This window comes from Populus euphratica, unplaced genomic scaffold, assembly GCF_000495115.2.
Source record: "Populus euphratica unplaced genomic scaffold, PopEup_1.0 scaffold41.1, whole genome shotgun sequence".
NCBI lineage: Eukaryota > Viridiplantae > Streptophyta > Magnoliopsida > Malpighiales > Salicaceae > Populus > Populus euphratica.
In genome coordinates, this window is record NW_011499868.1 from 1,722,879 (window position 1) to 1,739,835 (window position 16,957).

Genomic DNA, 16,957 nt, shown 5'->3' on the forward strand with positions numbered 1-16,957 from the left:
TGAGTATTCAATTGCCTTTTAATAAAGCGGATGAGGAGGGGTTTTGTCCTCCATGGAAGGAAGATAAGAGAGGGGGAATCATTTCCGTTTGGGGACAAAAGCTGGGCCTTCGGTCTTTGTATCAACTTTTGCCTTCTCTTTGCTTAGAAGGCAGGTCCTGTCATAAACTTTGTTCATCATTACGAGTACTTCGGAACAAAAGGGTGCATGCACATAAGCTGTCCGAATTCTATTTTGTTTGAACATTTTCCCACTTATTTATAGCCGAGAGGGCATAAAATTTGATTTTGCGAGGACTAAAAAGAAGGGGAATATTTATACGGGAAAAGGGAGGAGGGTACATGCCTTGTCAATTCGTCGTTCCTGGCGGCACGAGGCTGCTGAAAATTCTTACTCAAAACCCTATTGTTAAATTCAGGTTTATTTATTTTTATATTTTAAAAATAATTTTTTTAATTTTTAATTTTTATGTATTTTTATATCATTTTAATATGCTGATATAAAAATATTTTTTTTAAAATAAAAAATATTATTTTGATTTATTTCTAAGTGAAAAGCACTTTAAAAAAATAAAAAATCATAATTAAAATAAAAACAAGAAAAAATAAAAATTCCCAAACTACAAAAAACCATCAAAATAATAATAAAATATTTATTATTTTATAAAACATCTTGCATCAGTCTCTTTAGACCGGAAGGAAAACATCCTCTAGTTTAGTTAGAAACTCTCATTCACAATAGACATTCTTATTTAGATTACCCCCATCTTGGATACCTAAAACCTTTGTGTGAGGAGCCTCGTCATGAATTTCTAGCACAATATCTTTATATAAAATTACTTCATCATGAATTCTTCCATCAGAGTTTTCAATAATAAAAAAAAAATAGACACGAGTAACATCTCATTCTCAAGAGGAATCGTTTCATCCCCTTTTAAATAAACACATATTATTTTATGATTTCTTATAGCTATAGTTATTCAATAATACATAATAACTAATCATCATTAATTTTAATTAAGTATCAAGAAAATTATTGGATTTTAATACTAACTAACACAAACAAAAATAAATTATAAAATTTTTGTTACGAGTCAAAACTCTCAAAAATTGTAGCTATATAACTACGAGAAAACCTGTAAAATATTTAATTTTATTCATCTATATCTTACTTATTAAAACCTCTAATGACATTGAATATAAAAAATAAATTAAAAAAATATTCATTTTAAATAGAAACAAACTAGAAAAAGTATAATTAAAATAAGAATTAAAAAATAAAAGTTTCTAAGCTTAAAAAAAACTAAAAAATACTTATTTTTCCAAGAAAAAATACCCCTCCTACATCAATTAAGCTAAATACTAGGTTACTGGGTTTACATTAACAAACTTTTCTCTCAAAGCCTCGTCAAAGTTACTGGGTTTACATTGACAAAAAGTTTTTAGAGTGCTTTACTAGCCCACCTCTCAAGGGTGTGTTTGTAATAAAGTGTAAATTATTTTTAAAATAATAATTTTTAATTGAAAATATATTAAAAAAATATATTTTATTTTTTGATATTAACATTTTAAAACCATAAAAAAAACGTATTAAAAAGCATATCCAGCACAAAAAAAAGTGGATAACTGTGGGGATGCTAATATTAAAAAGCTTAAAAATATTTTTTGAAAACTCGAAAAAAAGAAAACTAGTTAAGAATCATAGAATACCAGGTAACGTACGGGCAATCGACTAGTTATTAAGTCGTTAAGATACTCTCAAATTAACCAGTCCATTGATTAGATTTCTTTTCTCCCCTGAAATCCATCGTTAGATTAGAATTCAAAATGATAACTTAGAAACAAACCCAACTATTTTAGTTGAACAAACCTATTCACTACCCTCTAATTAACGAGTCACAGTTAATGCAAATGCTGCACGTAAGTGATTAGTATGGGGGTAATTTTTATGATTATAATTTGAAAAAAAAAAAAAATTTTGTAGTTATAGTTTGAGAAAAAATATTTTATAAAAAATATTTTTAATTGAGCTTAGTTTGATATCTTTATATATTTAGTTAAAATTGTGGTTGAAATTGAAATCGAATAAAAAATAATTTAGTATATTTGGTTTAAAATATTTTTTGAATTGAAGTTAAAAATATTAGAAAATAACTAATATATATATATATATATATATTTATATTGATAGTTTTTAATTTAAATATTATAGATTTAATTACTACTATTATATCATGAAATAAATAATATTGTATATAATTTTTTTATTGTTACATTAAGCTATTTATAATTTCTTCACTGAAAAATCTAATCGATAATGACAACAGTTTTTACAGTTTTTTAAGTATATAATAATATTAAATAAAATATTATCAGAAATAAAATAAAGATTAAGATTAGAATTAAATTATGTAAATGTTACGAAATTATATAATCTATTTTTAATTTATATAATGTTATTAAATAATAATATTAAATACTAGTTTCTCGAGTAAAATATAATTAATTTTTTTTTATTTTTTTACCAGATCAAGCATTATGCATTTAAGTTTGGACATGTATTTTGATACTTTTAATTTTAATGTTTTTAGGTATCCTGTATTTAAAACATAAATTATAGTGTGATAGACACATAATAAATAATGTTTTATATTTTACTATAGATACATTTTATTTTGTTTATATAATTTGCTCCAAAAGCATAAACAACACTCTCAAGATTAAGTAATTATTTATTATTATTTTATGATTTTTTTAGAGGGCATTTTATGGACGTATTTATTAGTAACTATGGATATCTTTTTTGATAATCTCACGAGGTATATCTCGAACCAGCCAGTTTAGGAAAAGAAAACAAAAGACTGACGGGAGAGTACTTTATTCGATAAATGAACATGTATATATCATGAATTATATATATAAATTGATCCTTGTCTTCACTTAGAACTCGTCCGTCGTCATGCTTGGCATGTGTGGATCATCCTCACGAGATGGAATTTCGAACAACACTTCTCTCATATATCACTTGAGAAATTTCGTTTTATGCTTTTATAAGAAATTTCCCACCTCTCCCTTAAGCTGATAGCACTCTTGATTATGCTTTTATAAGAAATTTCCCACCTCCCCCTTGAGCTGATAGCACGCAAGATGCCGGAGTGGATGATCAAAAGCAAACCAATCACCATAACAGCAAGCAATGCCTCGACATCAAAAGCACAGTAACACATGTTTCACAAACAATCTGACAATGGAGATGTAATAATAGAGATGAAGTTTTAAGTAATTATATAAATAATTATGGGTTAGATAGGAAATTGATCTTCATTACGGTTTCATTTATTAATTCACTGATATTGTTTCATTGCCCATTATTTTTCGTACCTGTTGATTTTCTTCTGTCTCAAGCTTGCACAAGTTTCTCGACAGGTTAAATGTTAATTATAGTCTGGATGTTACATAAAATTAAATATGTTCACGTAAAGGTTGCCACATAAACAAGACAGTCACAGCATAACGTGTTGAAAAATACAGGTACATGTACACATTACAGATTCGCACACGCTTTGGAAACGTCTAAAATGCATTACTAGTTGAATCTGTTACATGTTTAATTACTTTTCTTGTTTAACTTAGCAATAAAGCGAAGGGCAAACTATAATTATGTTCGGTGTCTGTTGCGATGTTTCAATTAGGTCCCTCTCCTCCTAAGTGCACCAACGGTAACCCTGAACCCAGCAAAATCATTGTTATCGAACCGACCCTTTCCAATGGGTTGAATCAAGATCTGGCTCATCTGCCACATGGTTCCAAGCCACTAGAAAAAATCCAATCCAAAGTTGACATATTTTAACTCGACCGATCTGGTAGATTAATTCGTAGCCAAGTTAAAAACTTGTTAATTTTTAAAAAAAATTTAGTTATTCTTCTCATTTATGATTTGAGTTTTGCGCCGATCAACTATTGGATCATGTTTAATAATTATGGTCAAAATCATGCCAATCTCGATGTTAATTTGCTATATTGAATAGTACATAAAAGTTACATAATTCTGATAAGTGGAGGATATTGCCAGTGTAATCAGGAAGAGAGGGGCCGAAATGAAATTTACTAAATAAATAGAGGGCATGGTTGTAGTTCGCCCTAAAGCAAATAATAAAAAACAGTAAGCAATCAAAGCGGGGTAGGCATGATGAATGGTGATTAGTTCAAAGAAATGGGAAATATCTAACAAAGTGAGAAAAGTAAAAAAGAAAGAAAATAAAAACAAAAGGTGGCGGTTTTCTAGGTCGTCACGAATTCGAGGTTTGAAAGGCCGGACAGACCAATAAATAAATTAAATAATAAAATAAAAGAGTTTTTAAATTAAATTTGGAAGTAATAATAAAATAAAAGAGTTTTTAAATTAGATTTGGAAGTGTATTTGTAGTTATCTTTTAAAATATTTTTTATTTTAAAATATATTAAAATAATATTTTTTATTTTTTAAAAATTATTTTTAATATTAGTATATTAAAATAATTTAAAAATATTAATTTTCAATAAAAAATTTTAAATTTTAATTTTTCAAAATATAAAAACAAATAGTTAATGGTTCTCGTTACCTTGTATTTGCAACAAAACCAACTCTTTTTTGTAAATGAATTTAGTACTTCTAGATTGCCTTAAGTTTTGTTTTTAACTATGTCTCAATTGATTGATATAAAATTTGATGTTATCTTAGTGTGGTAGCAATTAAGTCATGTCAATTCAAATTAGTAATGAAGAAAAATTAAATTAGTTAATTAAATTGTATTTATTTACTATTTCAAAATAGAAAACTTGAAAACAAATGAGATATTTCCTTCTGTATTCTTAAAAATACATAAATTCATCCAAAAAATATTTAAAAGACAGATTTATTTTATATTTTTATTTATATATTTTCAATCAAATATATTTATATATTTTTTTGTATTTATTAATATGTCCCGAAACAATGAACCAAATAAAATATTATATATTAAGTAGATGAATTATATTTACAATAAATCTAAATTTCATAGTTTGAATATAAATGTTAACATACACGGAAGGACTGGATTCTACGAATTGAATTTAATTCAAAATAACCGTTTACTATTGAAAACTATAAAGATACCAACACGTACATCCAACTTAATTACATCTTTGTAATTTTATTTAACAATAGATGGATGCACTTTCCATATTTGTATAAATTGAATATAATTAGTATAACGATTCTTTCAAGATCCAGATTAGTACTTATTCCAAACGGAGTTGAGTAAAATTTAAAATTTTCATTTAAAATTATTTTTTTATAATTTTGAATCATTTTAATATGCTAATATAAAAAATAATTTTTTAAAATAAAAAATATTATTTTAATATATTTCCAAGTAAAAAAATACTTTGTAAAACAAATGCTATTACAATAATGTAAATTAAACTTCAATCACACTTTAAATATTTTTATAATATTAAATTTAGGTTTAAATTCAAATACAAATTATGATTTCTAAAATTAAAAAAAATACATGCAAAGAATTGCGTTGATAGTATCTAACTATTTTTTTTTAAAAAAAGAAGAGAAAAATACTTCAATTGAAATCCAAAATAAACTATATGAACTCAATTGTATATGACCATACTTTGAACCCCAACAAGTCAACCAACTTACTAATTTAGGTAACAATGTAAAAGAGTATCTGGCTTCGAAAACTCAAAGGGGTAGTCCTCGTAATTTCAGTAAAAAAAATGTAACATTAGGACGTTATTTCTTAATCTGCAAACGCATAAAATAAATAAAATTCGTCCAAATAAATAAATAGAGAGATAAAAAAAAAGAGAGTAGAGAGATAAGTACTGTTTTATATAAATACTTGGAAAAAAAAACAGAGAATAAATAAATAAAATAAAATAAAATAAAAAAAGAAAGAAACTGGCACTTATGGTATAGGCCACGCATGCTTTCATCTCTCATTCAATGCTTTACCAAACTCTTCTCCTCTCCAAAATTCACAACCCCTTCTCTCTTCCCCCCTTCTCTTATCCTCTTCGCTTCAGGTATACCTCTGCGAGTTTATATACACACACCCACACACCCGTTGTGTCTTCTCCTCTCTCCTCTCTCTTGGTTTTGCTATCAAGTTTTTAAATTTCTGGGTTTTGTTTTGTGTGTCCTTTGCCTTTTGTTTTTAGGTTCAAGAAACAAGAAATGGAATGTGTTGAAGGCGCTTTGAAGACCAGTTTTAGAAAAGAAATGGCCATGAAATTTAGCCCGCAAGTTTTAGACGATTTTTGGGCAGGTAATGTTCCCAACGGCATGTCGTCTGATGACTTCTCTGTTGAAAAACTTTTAGACTTCTCTAATGAAAACGACTTCATTGAAGAAGAGGAGGAGGAGGGGGGAGATAAAGAGAAAGCTTGTGTTTTCTCTGTTTCTGTTTCTCCCAAGCAAGAAGCCCTCGAAGAAGATAAAAACAGTGACAGGAGTCCTGGTTTTGCTGTCAAAGATGATTTTTTTTCTGTTACTACAAGTGAACTTTGTGTGCCGGTTAGTGGCCCCGCTCTCTCTATTCTATCTTTCTTTGAATACTTAATTTGTTGGTTATTTTTCACTGAAAAGGTGCCATTTTTTACAGACGGATGATTTTGCAAGTCTTGAATGGCTGTCACATTTTGTGGAGGATTCCAACTCGGAATACGCCGCACCGTTTCCGACAAATGTTTCTCCGCCGGAGCCCACAAAAGAGAACCCGGTGGAACAGGAGAAGTTGGTTTTGGAAGAGCCCTGTTTTAAGACCCCAGTTCCAGGCAAGGCTAGAAGCAAGAGAACAAGAAATGGTGTAAGAGTTTGGCCACTCGGGTCGCCCTCTTTAACAGAATCATCAAGTTCCTCCTCTTCAACATCCTCTTCAAGCCCTTCAAGCCCTTGGTTAGTTTACTCCAAACCCGGTTTGAGAGTTGAACCGGTTTGGATCGAGAAACCGGTGGCGAAAAAGATGAAAAAACCGGCTGTCGAGGCAGCGGCAAAAGGTTGTGGTTCCAACTCGTCGAGGAGGTGCAGCCATTGTGGGGTTCAAAAGACTCCACAATGGAGAGCCGGTCCAAATGGTTCCAAAACCCTTTGCAATGCTTGCGGGGTTCGATACAAGTCGGGTCGGTTACTACCCGAGTACAGACCGGCTTGCAGCCCAACTTTCTCAAAGGAATTGCACTCGAACCATCATCGGAAAGTGCTTGAAATGCGAAGGAAAAAGGAGGGTTCGGTTCAGACTGAACCAGGTCTGGCTCAACCATTTGTACCCAGTTTTGGGTAGATTAGAATCGTAGTCTAGAGGAAGGCAGGGTATTAGGGAAAAGAGAGGGTAGGAAATTGAACCGGGGGCATTGAACCCGGTTTTTATTTAGGTTCGGTTTATTAGTGTACATTTTTCCTTTCAGGGTGGGTGAGGTAGATAGTATTTGTAACTGAATTAGTGACGACCTTTAATATCGTGCTCTTTGTTTTTACTTCGTACCATTTCCTTTTCACTTCAACCAAAGGTGGCAGCTCTGTTTTTTATTGTTTTATTTTCCTTTGATTTTAAGTTAAGCTCCGGGAGGATAATGTTTGTCTTTTGTTCTTGGAAAAATTTAAATTTTTTTATTTTAAATTAATATTATTTTAAATATTTTTAGATTATTTTGATGAGTTAATATTAAAAATAAAATTTAAAAAATAAAAAAGTTATTATTTTAATGTACTTTTAAATAAAAATTATTAAAAAAAAAAACCATGAATACACTCTCCCACACATTTCTATATCTTAAGATAGAAACAGTCCATCTATTCGAGTTTTCTTTTGAAGGCCATTGCGTGGAGACATGGGAAGACCAGTCTTGCCACATGTTGGACATATTAAATTTTGAGTTGATGAAAAATCTAAAATGCGCATGGAGAGTTTGAGTTGCGGATTAAAAAAATGCTAAAAACAGTCGTTAATAAAAAACAATGATTGGACGAGGATGTGCCATGGATGTCATACATTTTATTATCTTTTTTCTTTTATTTTGCGTTGCCCTATGTGGTGATCCATCATCATTAGACAGCATGGTTTTAAATTCAATTTTGTTGGAGGTGGTTTGGTGGGTCGTGCTTGATCGAGTGGATCCAAATCATTATCGTTTTTCTTGTTTAAAATTTGATTTAATTTTATTTTTTTTCCAACTAACTTGGTTTATCTACTTCTTTCTTTCATTTTCTTAATTGGGTTCTTATTAATTTTTTTTAAAAATAAAATTTTAGATTAAATTAAAGAGTTATAAAAAAATCCCAAGTTTGGTTAGGCAATGCTTGAGAGTTGAGACCTCTATCCTCCAATAAAAACCTATTTTAGTGTTGCTGGTAACTCTCCTCTCGATTCACCCACCTATCCCAGAAAATAAGAACATTGTTGACGTCTAGGTATTTTGTGAGAGAGGAGAGTGTTTCTTCCATAGTAATTATTAAAAAACGAAAAACATCTTAAAGGGTAAAGCATGTAGCGTGAGACTTTCGCAGCTGATATAATCCCTGCCCTTTGTGTTATTTGTCATCTTTGATGGGTACTTTGTTTGTTTTTTTAACGTGGATGTCCGGGTCAGCTTGCGCGCACCACAACTAATCCCACAAACTCTGAAGTTAACGACCATGTAAGCCTCCAGTGGCCATCATATGAGCAACTAAGGACTCAAACCTGAAACCACAGAAGGAACAAACCTCTTAATCCTAAGTTTTTACTACTTGACCACTACCTAAATGATTATGGGTACTTTGTTTTCATATACAGTAAAAATGGATTTTCGATGCTGCTGAATGCTGAAATGGACCACCCTTTGTTTGCATAAAAGAGACATTTGGGCCAAGGCATGAAGGCGGAGGTTGAGCGTTCAAGGTTTGAAATTAGCATCGGGATTGTGGATGAGTGGCGTGCCTTTGGTTATTTCCCTCCATTGGTCTTTAAATCTTTTCCTGTACACAGCTTCAACAGTGATAATCTTGTTTTCCTGCGCCGATTTTTATCCTCAGGTGCCATTTTTGAAGCCTGAACCACTTTGCAAGATGGGCTTCTTAGTTGAATGATTTATCTAATGTAGTGACGGGCATTTTCCCCACATTCATGCCATGGGGCAACCCTGACTTGTTTTTAGTAGGAGCTTCTAAAAATGCATACAACCTGCTTTTAAAAATTAATATAAATTATATTTTAAAATTTTATTTAATAGTTTAAATTATTAGATTGAAATGGTTACTCATCAGTTTAAATTTTATAATTTTTATTTATTTAATAAAAATTAAATAAAAGCTAAAATGAAGGTTTAGATTATTAGATTGAGAGGTTTTTTTGACACCTCTCTCTTATTTCCTTTTTATTGATTCCTCTCTGGGGTAACGAGCTTGATCACTTCCTGAACCGCGCCAGCCTTTGATCTAGACTTTCACACATCTTACGTGATTTAAACAGGACTTATTCATTCAAGCAAGGGCACTAGCAATCTTGGAGCGACTAAGCAACTTTAATTACCTTAATGTTTGAATCATGGATATGGTTTCAACGAGGAAAGAGGCTAGGCTAATAGGATTTGATTTGAGAGAAGAAGGGGAGAGTGTGGGCTTTGGCATTGCAACACTTTCACGAATTCAGCTAGGCAGCAAGCACTGAAGCATTTATTCACCACTGCCATTTTAGCTTACCTTACTTCAAGCACTTACTCCATGCCTTGGGATCAGGCAAGCTCGTTACAATGAATTAATTATCTTAATGGTATTTGTTTTTTTACCTTTTGGATCCATCTTTCCCCTGTACTACACTGCTCAGGGTTTGTATTGAAAGATCCCGAAGCATCTCTTGAGTTCAGTCACAAAATTTTGAAGCAAATGAGCACATCAGTACTGTAATTTCACGTTTAGCGTTGCTTTGAGATATATATCATTTATCCTTGAGATGATATAAATAATAAACGCCAACGAAAATCGATGGGAGATCCCAAATTAATCTAGCTGCTAAGATAAATTAATTAAACCCTCTTTAAGATTCTAAAATTTGGAATTTGATTGAGTCTTGCAAGAACAAATGACAAATCATCATTCATAGTTTTCCACGTCCTTTGATCCATGAAGGCTGTTGCATGTTAAAGTGAAACTCTATGTCCGAACCCCACTTCATTTTTTCTATAAAAAACATGCTCTAAGACCACAAGGATATAATTTAATTTGAAAGCATACTTTAATTAGTTTTCCCTTCATCTGCTCTGCAAGGGAGAATTGCCAATTCTAAACACATTTGCTGTCCCAATTACCTCTTTTCAAAATCTATGCTCCTAATCGTTCAAGTTCTTTCCTTTTTGTCCCACTCATTCGTCGGAGCTCTCAAGTGGCTTCAATAAAAATTGCATTGAAAAACCTGAGTGTTTCACTGTACAATGAATACAGATATCAAGGACAAAGGCATAAAATTCAAGTAAAGGTCAAAAAACAGACACAAGATACGTTTTCTTGTTCAAGAATCGCACTTGAGATGTCACATAACACAGTAAATCTAAATGCTGGTGGCGGATTCGTGATACAAGGTTATCAGTAATTAAGAATTGAAACGTTAGTTACAATGTGCATCCCATATTGTCATATGTCAAATTGCAGTCCCCAGACGTTTCTACAATGCTCCTCTTCCTCCTCCAGTCAAGCCCAAGTCATTTCTAAAATAACAAAGAAAACGAAAGTCTCTCCTTCTTATGCCCAATTTGGCAATATTTTATCTCATATATACCATAAGAATCAATTTTTTTTCTTTCCATGAGGTCAAGCGATTCCCAATTTGGCAATATTTTATCTCATATATGCCACAAGAATCAATTTTTTTCTTTTTTTTCCATGAGGTCAAGCAATACACATAATCAATTGTTCATTGATGAAATTTATACAAGTTAATTTAACATACAAGTTATCAACAACTAACATGAAGTCTAATGAAATGAAAAACTCCTATATGAAGTAACAAGCAGGCGGAAAGTTCCAAGTGCAAGCACCTCACTTGATATTGTTGCGTGGCAGTTACTTGATGGCTATCTCCCACCAGTTCCAACTACTCTCAAACGTCTGTGATGGAGCAACAAGCCAGCAGCATGAAAGTCTCGTAGGAAGGATTTGATTAGATGTTTGAGTTGTGTGGGGTTTTGACACTATTTCGTAGTGGAGTTCGGGCCTCGTGGACTTCGAGGTGCTACATCCTGGATAGACTAGAGAGGGCTTTCTCAACGGACCGTGCATGTGCTCACAAGCTACAGTGCCGTGTTTTCTGCCATTAATAATTATCATGCTCTTAGACACATTATAATGTTTTCAGCTCCACAGATTTTTTTTAAAAAGAAACCATCAAGTAATAGTGATGATGCTGATTTTGATGGTAATAAATGAGAAGTTATTAAAGTTTTTTTCTTGTTAATTTTGTTGAATATCCGTCAGGGAAGGTCAAATTTATTGGCCGGCTCTTTCAGTTGTTTTGAGTGATGCTGCGATTATGATCTTGTGCACTCCACTTGGAAAATCCAAAGAAAAAATGCTTAAAGCTTTTCTAGCCTCATCAGCAACATTATCTACTTAGTAGTAGTGATAGTGATTGTGCCCTCCTCATCCAACCCCTTTGACATGGATGGATGTTTTATCATGTGTCCTTGGCATTAGTTCTCAAACCCTTTATGCTTATATTTTCTACGATGCATGCATACATCCATACATAATTTGAGATAGTCGTTTAGCTTATCTAAATCATAAAAAAGTTAGGGTTCTTGCTGTGCTGATTTTTGAGATTATTTTTAAAACCGTTGTCTCCTGGAGTATTTAATTGAAGGTTGGGTGAGGATACCTTCACTATAGTTATGGTCTGAGATATGTTGGGAGGTAGAAAAAGAAGAGGAAACAAATTACTATATAAAAACCTACAAAGAGTGAATTTTTCACTAGAGCATTAGATAAAGTTGCCTTTGTGCTGGCAGCAATTCAATCTTTTTTAGATGTCTACTAATCATTAAAGGATTGCGAGGGTATGCTCATCTTTTCACTTTTTTAAACAACAAAATAACCAATTTATCTCCGATGTCAAAAAATTTAGAATCATTGACCATGGATATCCTCATATTTTCATTATTTGTTTTGTATGAGTGTAGTTTTTGAAGATAATTTTTTATTTTTATATAATTTTTTTAATGTTTTAAATAGATTAACTTTATTTTTAAAAATAAAAATATTAATTTTAAGATAATATTTTTAATATATATAGCCTTGCATGATTTTTTTTCCTTTTATTTTATTTAATTAGATTGATGTGTGTCTATTTCTATTATCGTTTGCATGAATGGAAAATTAATTTTAATAAATAAATCCAATAAATATAATGGGATAAATATCTCATGTAGTGGGAATATCTTGATAAACATTCATTTTTTAATTTTTTCAGATTTGTTTTTAGTTATCATTATTTATTTACTTTATTTATACATATGATTATCAATTTATTTAATTAAATATTTATATAAGTCTTTTAATTTATACCTAGTTTTTTATGTAAAAAAACTTGTATATATAATTTTTTTTAAATATGATTTATAGCGAAGCAGATGAATTTTTCACCGAATTTATTTCAATGCGATGCCATTTTATTTCATAAATTATGCATATTAAATGGAACATATTAACAAAACAAAAGGGTTTAATCGAGAGATATGGGAAATGTTTGGGTCTTAATTGGTAAAATTTACAAGATTAAGATTTAAACGAGATAGAGGTCAGAGACTAAATCAAGATTTATCTATTTAATGAAGTGAATATAAAATATACTTTACTAATGAATATAAAATTAGTGAATATTGGGAACGATAGTGACCGAATTTGAATATTAAAAAAAAACTAGAGAGCAAAATATACTTTACTAATCTTAATAAAACACAACACTAGTATCATCTAGATGGTCGCTAAGTGGTAAGAACTTGGAATCAAGGGGTTTGCTCCCTCTGTGGTCTCAGGTTCGAGTTCTTAGTTCCTCATATGATGGTCACTGAAGGCTTACATGGTCGTTAACTTCAGGGCTCGTGGGATTAGTCGTGGTGCGCGCAAACTGACCCAGACACCCACATTAATCTAAAAAAAACACAACACTAGTTTAATTAGATTGTTGATTCGATGCTATTCACTTGATTCTAGGCTTTTAAATTATGTTCCACCTCATTTTTTCTCGTTCCCCGTCAATAGTGTTGGACCATTTTGAGTTATGGGCGTGGCCTGCCTACATATAGAAGCTCGCGGCTAGCTAGGACTGAGAAGGGCCAGGTCTTAAAAAAAACACTCATATGGGCTTTTCTTACATTACATAAGATGAAATAGTTTCTCTTGTTGTGCCATGAGATTCTTGCTAAAGGTTCCTGAGGGGAAAAAAATCACCTTATCGTTTTACAAGGAATGCGTAAAGGTTCCTGAGGGGAAAAAAATCACCACACACACACACAAGGAATGCGATCATGGTGTTGAGCAAAATTCATAAAAAGAAAGAAGAAGAGAGAGTGAAGGAGAGAACAACTAGCTCTGTAGCAGTGCTGGCCACGGAGCAGATGGCACTAAGAAATGGAAATCAGTAAGAATATTTTATTAGCCACTCTCACACAAAAGTGTTGCGAACATTCAAGGTATTGGCATACAGTCGACTCGCACAGAATTTAGAATAAAATTCGATAGGGAGGGAGGTAGTGCTAAAGATTATTTCTATGGGATGATAGTATTTGATGTGAGGTTATGTCGATCAAAAGGTAGAAACTGAAATGGGTATTTCAATCTTGTTCCCGCTTAACTAGCAACGTCCTTTTCCCATGCAATGTTGTGCATGATCACCCTTTCATTTAGTTTCAGGGAGGACCAACTGATCTTGCCCCATTTGATTTTCTTGGGTGGCCACCACATCCCCATGGCAAACAATCTCCTTGGTTGCCCCCTCCACCACCTCCTCCTCCTCCTCCCCAACGCCACCGCCTCCTCGACCACCACCACTAGCCTTTCCTCCTTTTCTGTGGTGTGGCTTACCTATTTCTTTTCCATGACCACCTTCTCCTCCATGTCCATTACCACCATTTCCACCGCCACCTCCTCCACCTCCACCTCCACCTCCACCGCCACCGCCTCCTCCTCCTCTTCCTCTCATACCGTTGTTCAAATCACTATTGTGTTCGACTAAAGCATCTTTGTAAGTTGAGTTTGTTCTTCCTTCTCTTATATCATCCTCGACGTTGTGGCTTCCACTTGAATGCACATCACTTTTATTAGTGTTAAAATGAGCCACTACGTTTCTTTCCTTGAAATCATTTAGCCCGAGAACCAACAATGGGCGAAACACCAATGCAAGGAACAACAATGCTCCAAATTCTCTTGCAATCTCCATTAGTTTCCTGCTTCAGCCAGAGGTGAAAACCCACATTCTTATACTCTCTGAAACCCACTGACAGCTAGACACAGTCCCCACATGAACAAACCAGAATCCAACAAACGCATACCCAATTTCATAAGGCTGCAAAAGGAACCCTAAAATTATCAGGGATAGATTACTGCTCTGCCTTGCGGCGCAATTTGTCCCCACCCCTACTCTTTATCCCCTAAAGCACGCTAGAAGGGGGCACTGAGGGCTCGCCCCACGCCGACTACAAGTTTAACATGACAGAACAGCATTTAGTTGTTCTTTACAATATAATTTATAATACCGAGCTGGCAAACTCTGTTAATGCTATTGGATGATTTCAGAGCACTGAGCTTTAAGTGCCCTTTTCGAACATTAAAGAATTTTTGCAGTGACATTTAAAATGAGCACAGGATTTCCCAATTTGCATGGCTGTAGGTGTTGATCAGATTCCACAAGTAGCCGATCGATCATCAAGTGATCATGACCAATCTAAGTAAGAGATTCTGCCTTTTGTTTTAATGAAAAACACCATAGAATTAAGGACCCTAATGAGCTGCTAAGGGTTTTGCCTGTCCTTATCAAAGGTATATGAATCTAAGGTGTTGTAGTTCGTGACGATGATTTTAACTAGTCACTGTATTAGCAGACATGAAGGAAACATGCTGGTCTTTGATTAATCATATAAATGATGGACCTTAGGGCAGACAATAATGTTATTTTCATTATCTTAACAGTACCCAATTTGATCCCTAGCGGGCCTCCCACTTCAAGAATGGCAGGACACCTATGATTTCTGGACCTAATATTTTCTTGGAAACTTAAATATCTTAGAGTGCATATGGGCTAGGGCTTAAAAAGGGCATCCAGGTATGCACGCATTAAAAGAGTAATCACTTTTGCTCCTTTTTTTATGATCACTATTGTCCGAATCGCATTTGTATCAGGATATTGATTAGGGTTTATTCTTTATCAATGCATATAGTCTAATGCAAGTAGGAATTGAACCAAGAGAAGAGGGTGCTTAAGTTCTTAATTAAATTATTAACGAGATTAAATATCCAATTAGTTTGAGTTGTGGGTCAAAAATATCATTGAATATAATATCCACCCACTCTAGGAATCACCTACTTGAAGTCTACCCTAGGGCCTAGCATTTTCAAGAAAAAAAAAGAGAGAGGGTGGCCCAGAGTAGTGCCCTGCATCACATGTGAAGTGGTTGAAAGAGGGGGCATGCCATGCCTTTTACTCGACGAATGAGAAGTAAGGTGGGAGAGCAACAAGTACAGGCCATGTGGTAGGGATGAAGTGGGAGATCATTTTTAAGGTAAGTCGAGAGAGGATGTTAATGGTGGTTAGTAGGCCATGTGGTTATAGGGTTTGTGATGTAACTATGGTTTTTTAATAATTTTGTTTATTAATTTAAATATTCAAGTTAATTTATATATATTTTAACTAATTAATATAGCAGGGATGGAGTGGAAGATCATTTTTAAAACAAGTTGAGAGAGGATGTTCATGGTGGTTACTGGTTAGTATAGGCCATGTGGTCGCAGGGTTTATAGTGTAACTTTGATTTTTTTATAATTTTAATGGATATTTATATTAACGGGTGTATTTTAACTAATCTTATAAATTTTAAATTTAATAATTATATAAATTTTTAATAATTTTTAAAAAACTCAAACATTTAATTTTCTTATAACTTACTATACATACAATAAGAATATATAAATCTGTAGTAGTTCTTAAAAAACTAAAACATTGGATTTTTTTTAACTTACTATACATGCAATAAGACCAAGGACACTAATAATATGCTCGTTTATATATATATATATTAAAAACTAAGTTGAGAATTAAATAATAATTATATATTAAAATATTTGATTTCATGTAGAATGAAACTTTCTAAATTATTTTATTTAATTTCATGGTGATTATTATTTTTCGTAAGAAGAGCAATAACTAAAATTTTATTGAAGAAAAAATGAATTTCTAGTATAATTTCTCCTTTCCTTATTCGCTTCTAAGAAAAAAATACAGCTCTTTTTTATGAAAAATTATAAAAATAAATGTAACTTACATACATAATTTCCTAGTGACTTAAGAACTGTAACTTAGCCATAAATATAGCATGGTGTGGTGCAATGAGCTAGGGACAAATTGGTATAGACTGTTCATAAATGACGAAGTAACATACATACATATGAGCGCTCCCACAAAAACTGGAACTTGATAGGCACTTACTAGCACATCACTAGTGCCATTATCGTAGCCAGTTGCAGCAGAAGCAAAGGGAACTCCAACGGCAAAATCTGATATGTTATATGCTGGATCCAAGGAGGCCGGAACTGCTGACCTGAGTCCTCAAGCCTGAGAGATAAAATCGGTAGCTATTCGACCATTTGAGAACCTCCCGGTAAGACGAACCCCAGTAAAGTCACGACCATAGGGCTCAAAATTGCTCCTAGCAATTGTTGGAATGAAATTGCTATTTCCAGC

At 32.6% G+C, this 16,957-nt stretch overlaps 1 protein-coding gene and 1 long non-coding RNA gene across 2 annotated transcripts; one reads left to right on the plus strand and one right to left on the minus strand.

Annotated features, from left to right (window-relative positions):
- The first annotated feature begins 5,926 nt into the window (after positions 1-5,926).
- Positions 5,927-7,511, plus strand: LOC105126666 (GATA transcription factor 5). Its single transcript, XM_011027598.1, has 3 exons — positions 5,927-6,062; positions 6,198-6,552; positions 6,641-7,511. Exons 1-3 carry the CDS (start codon positions 5,983-5,985, stop codon positions 7,316-7,318), a joined length of 1,113 nt encoding a protein of 370 aa, XP_011025900.1. The 5' UTR covers positions 5,927-5,982; the 3' UTR covers positions 7,319-7,511.
- Positions 7,512-8,243: 732 nt separating this feature from the next.
- LOC105126667 (uncharacterized) lies at positions 8,244-16,648 on the minus strand. Its single transcript, XR_842466.1, has 3 exons — positions 16,567-16,648; positions 12,138-12,147; positions 8,244-8,254 (listed from the first exon to the last, which is right to left on the minus strand). It is a non-coding gene; the product is annotated as an uncharacterized LOC105126667 (long non-coding RNA).
- Between the last annotated feature and the right edge of the window lie 309 nt (positions 16,649-16,957).

Excerpts from the sequence above, each read along its gene's own strand:
- LOC105126666 (XM_011027598.1), top strand. The coding sequence starts at position 5,983 with ATGCTTTACCAAACTCTTCTCCTCTCCAAAATTCACAACCCCTTCTCT. Across the intron at positions 6,063-6,197 it reads TCTTATCCTCTTCGCTTCAG|GTTCAAGAAACAAGAAATGG; the intron begins GTATACCTCTGC and ends TTTTGTTTTTAG. Across the intron at positions 6,553-6,640 it reads CAAGTGAACTTTGTGTGCCG|ACGGATGATTTTGCAAGTCT; the intron begins GTTAGTGGCCCC and ends CATTTTTTACAG.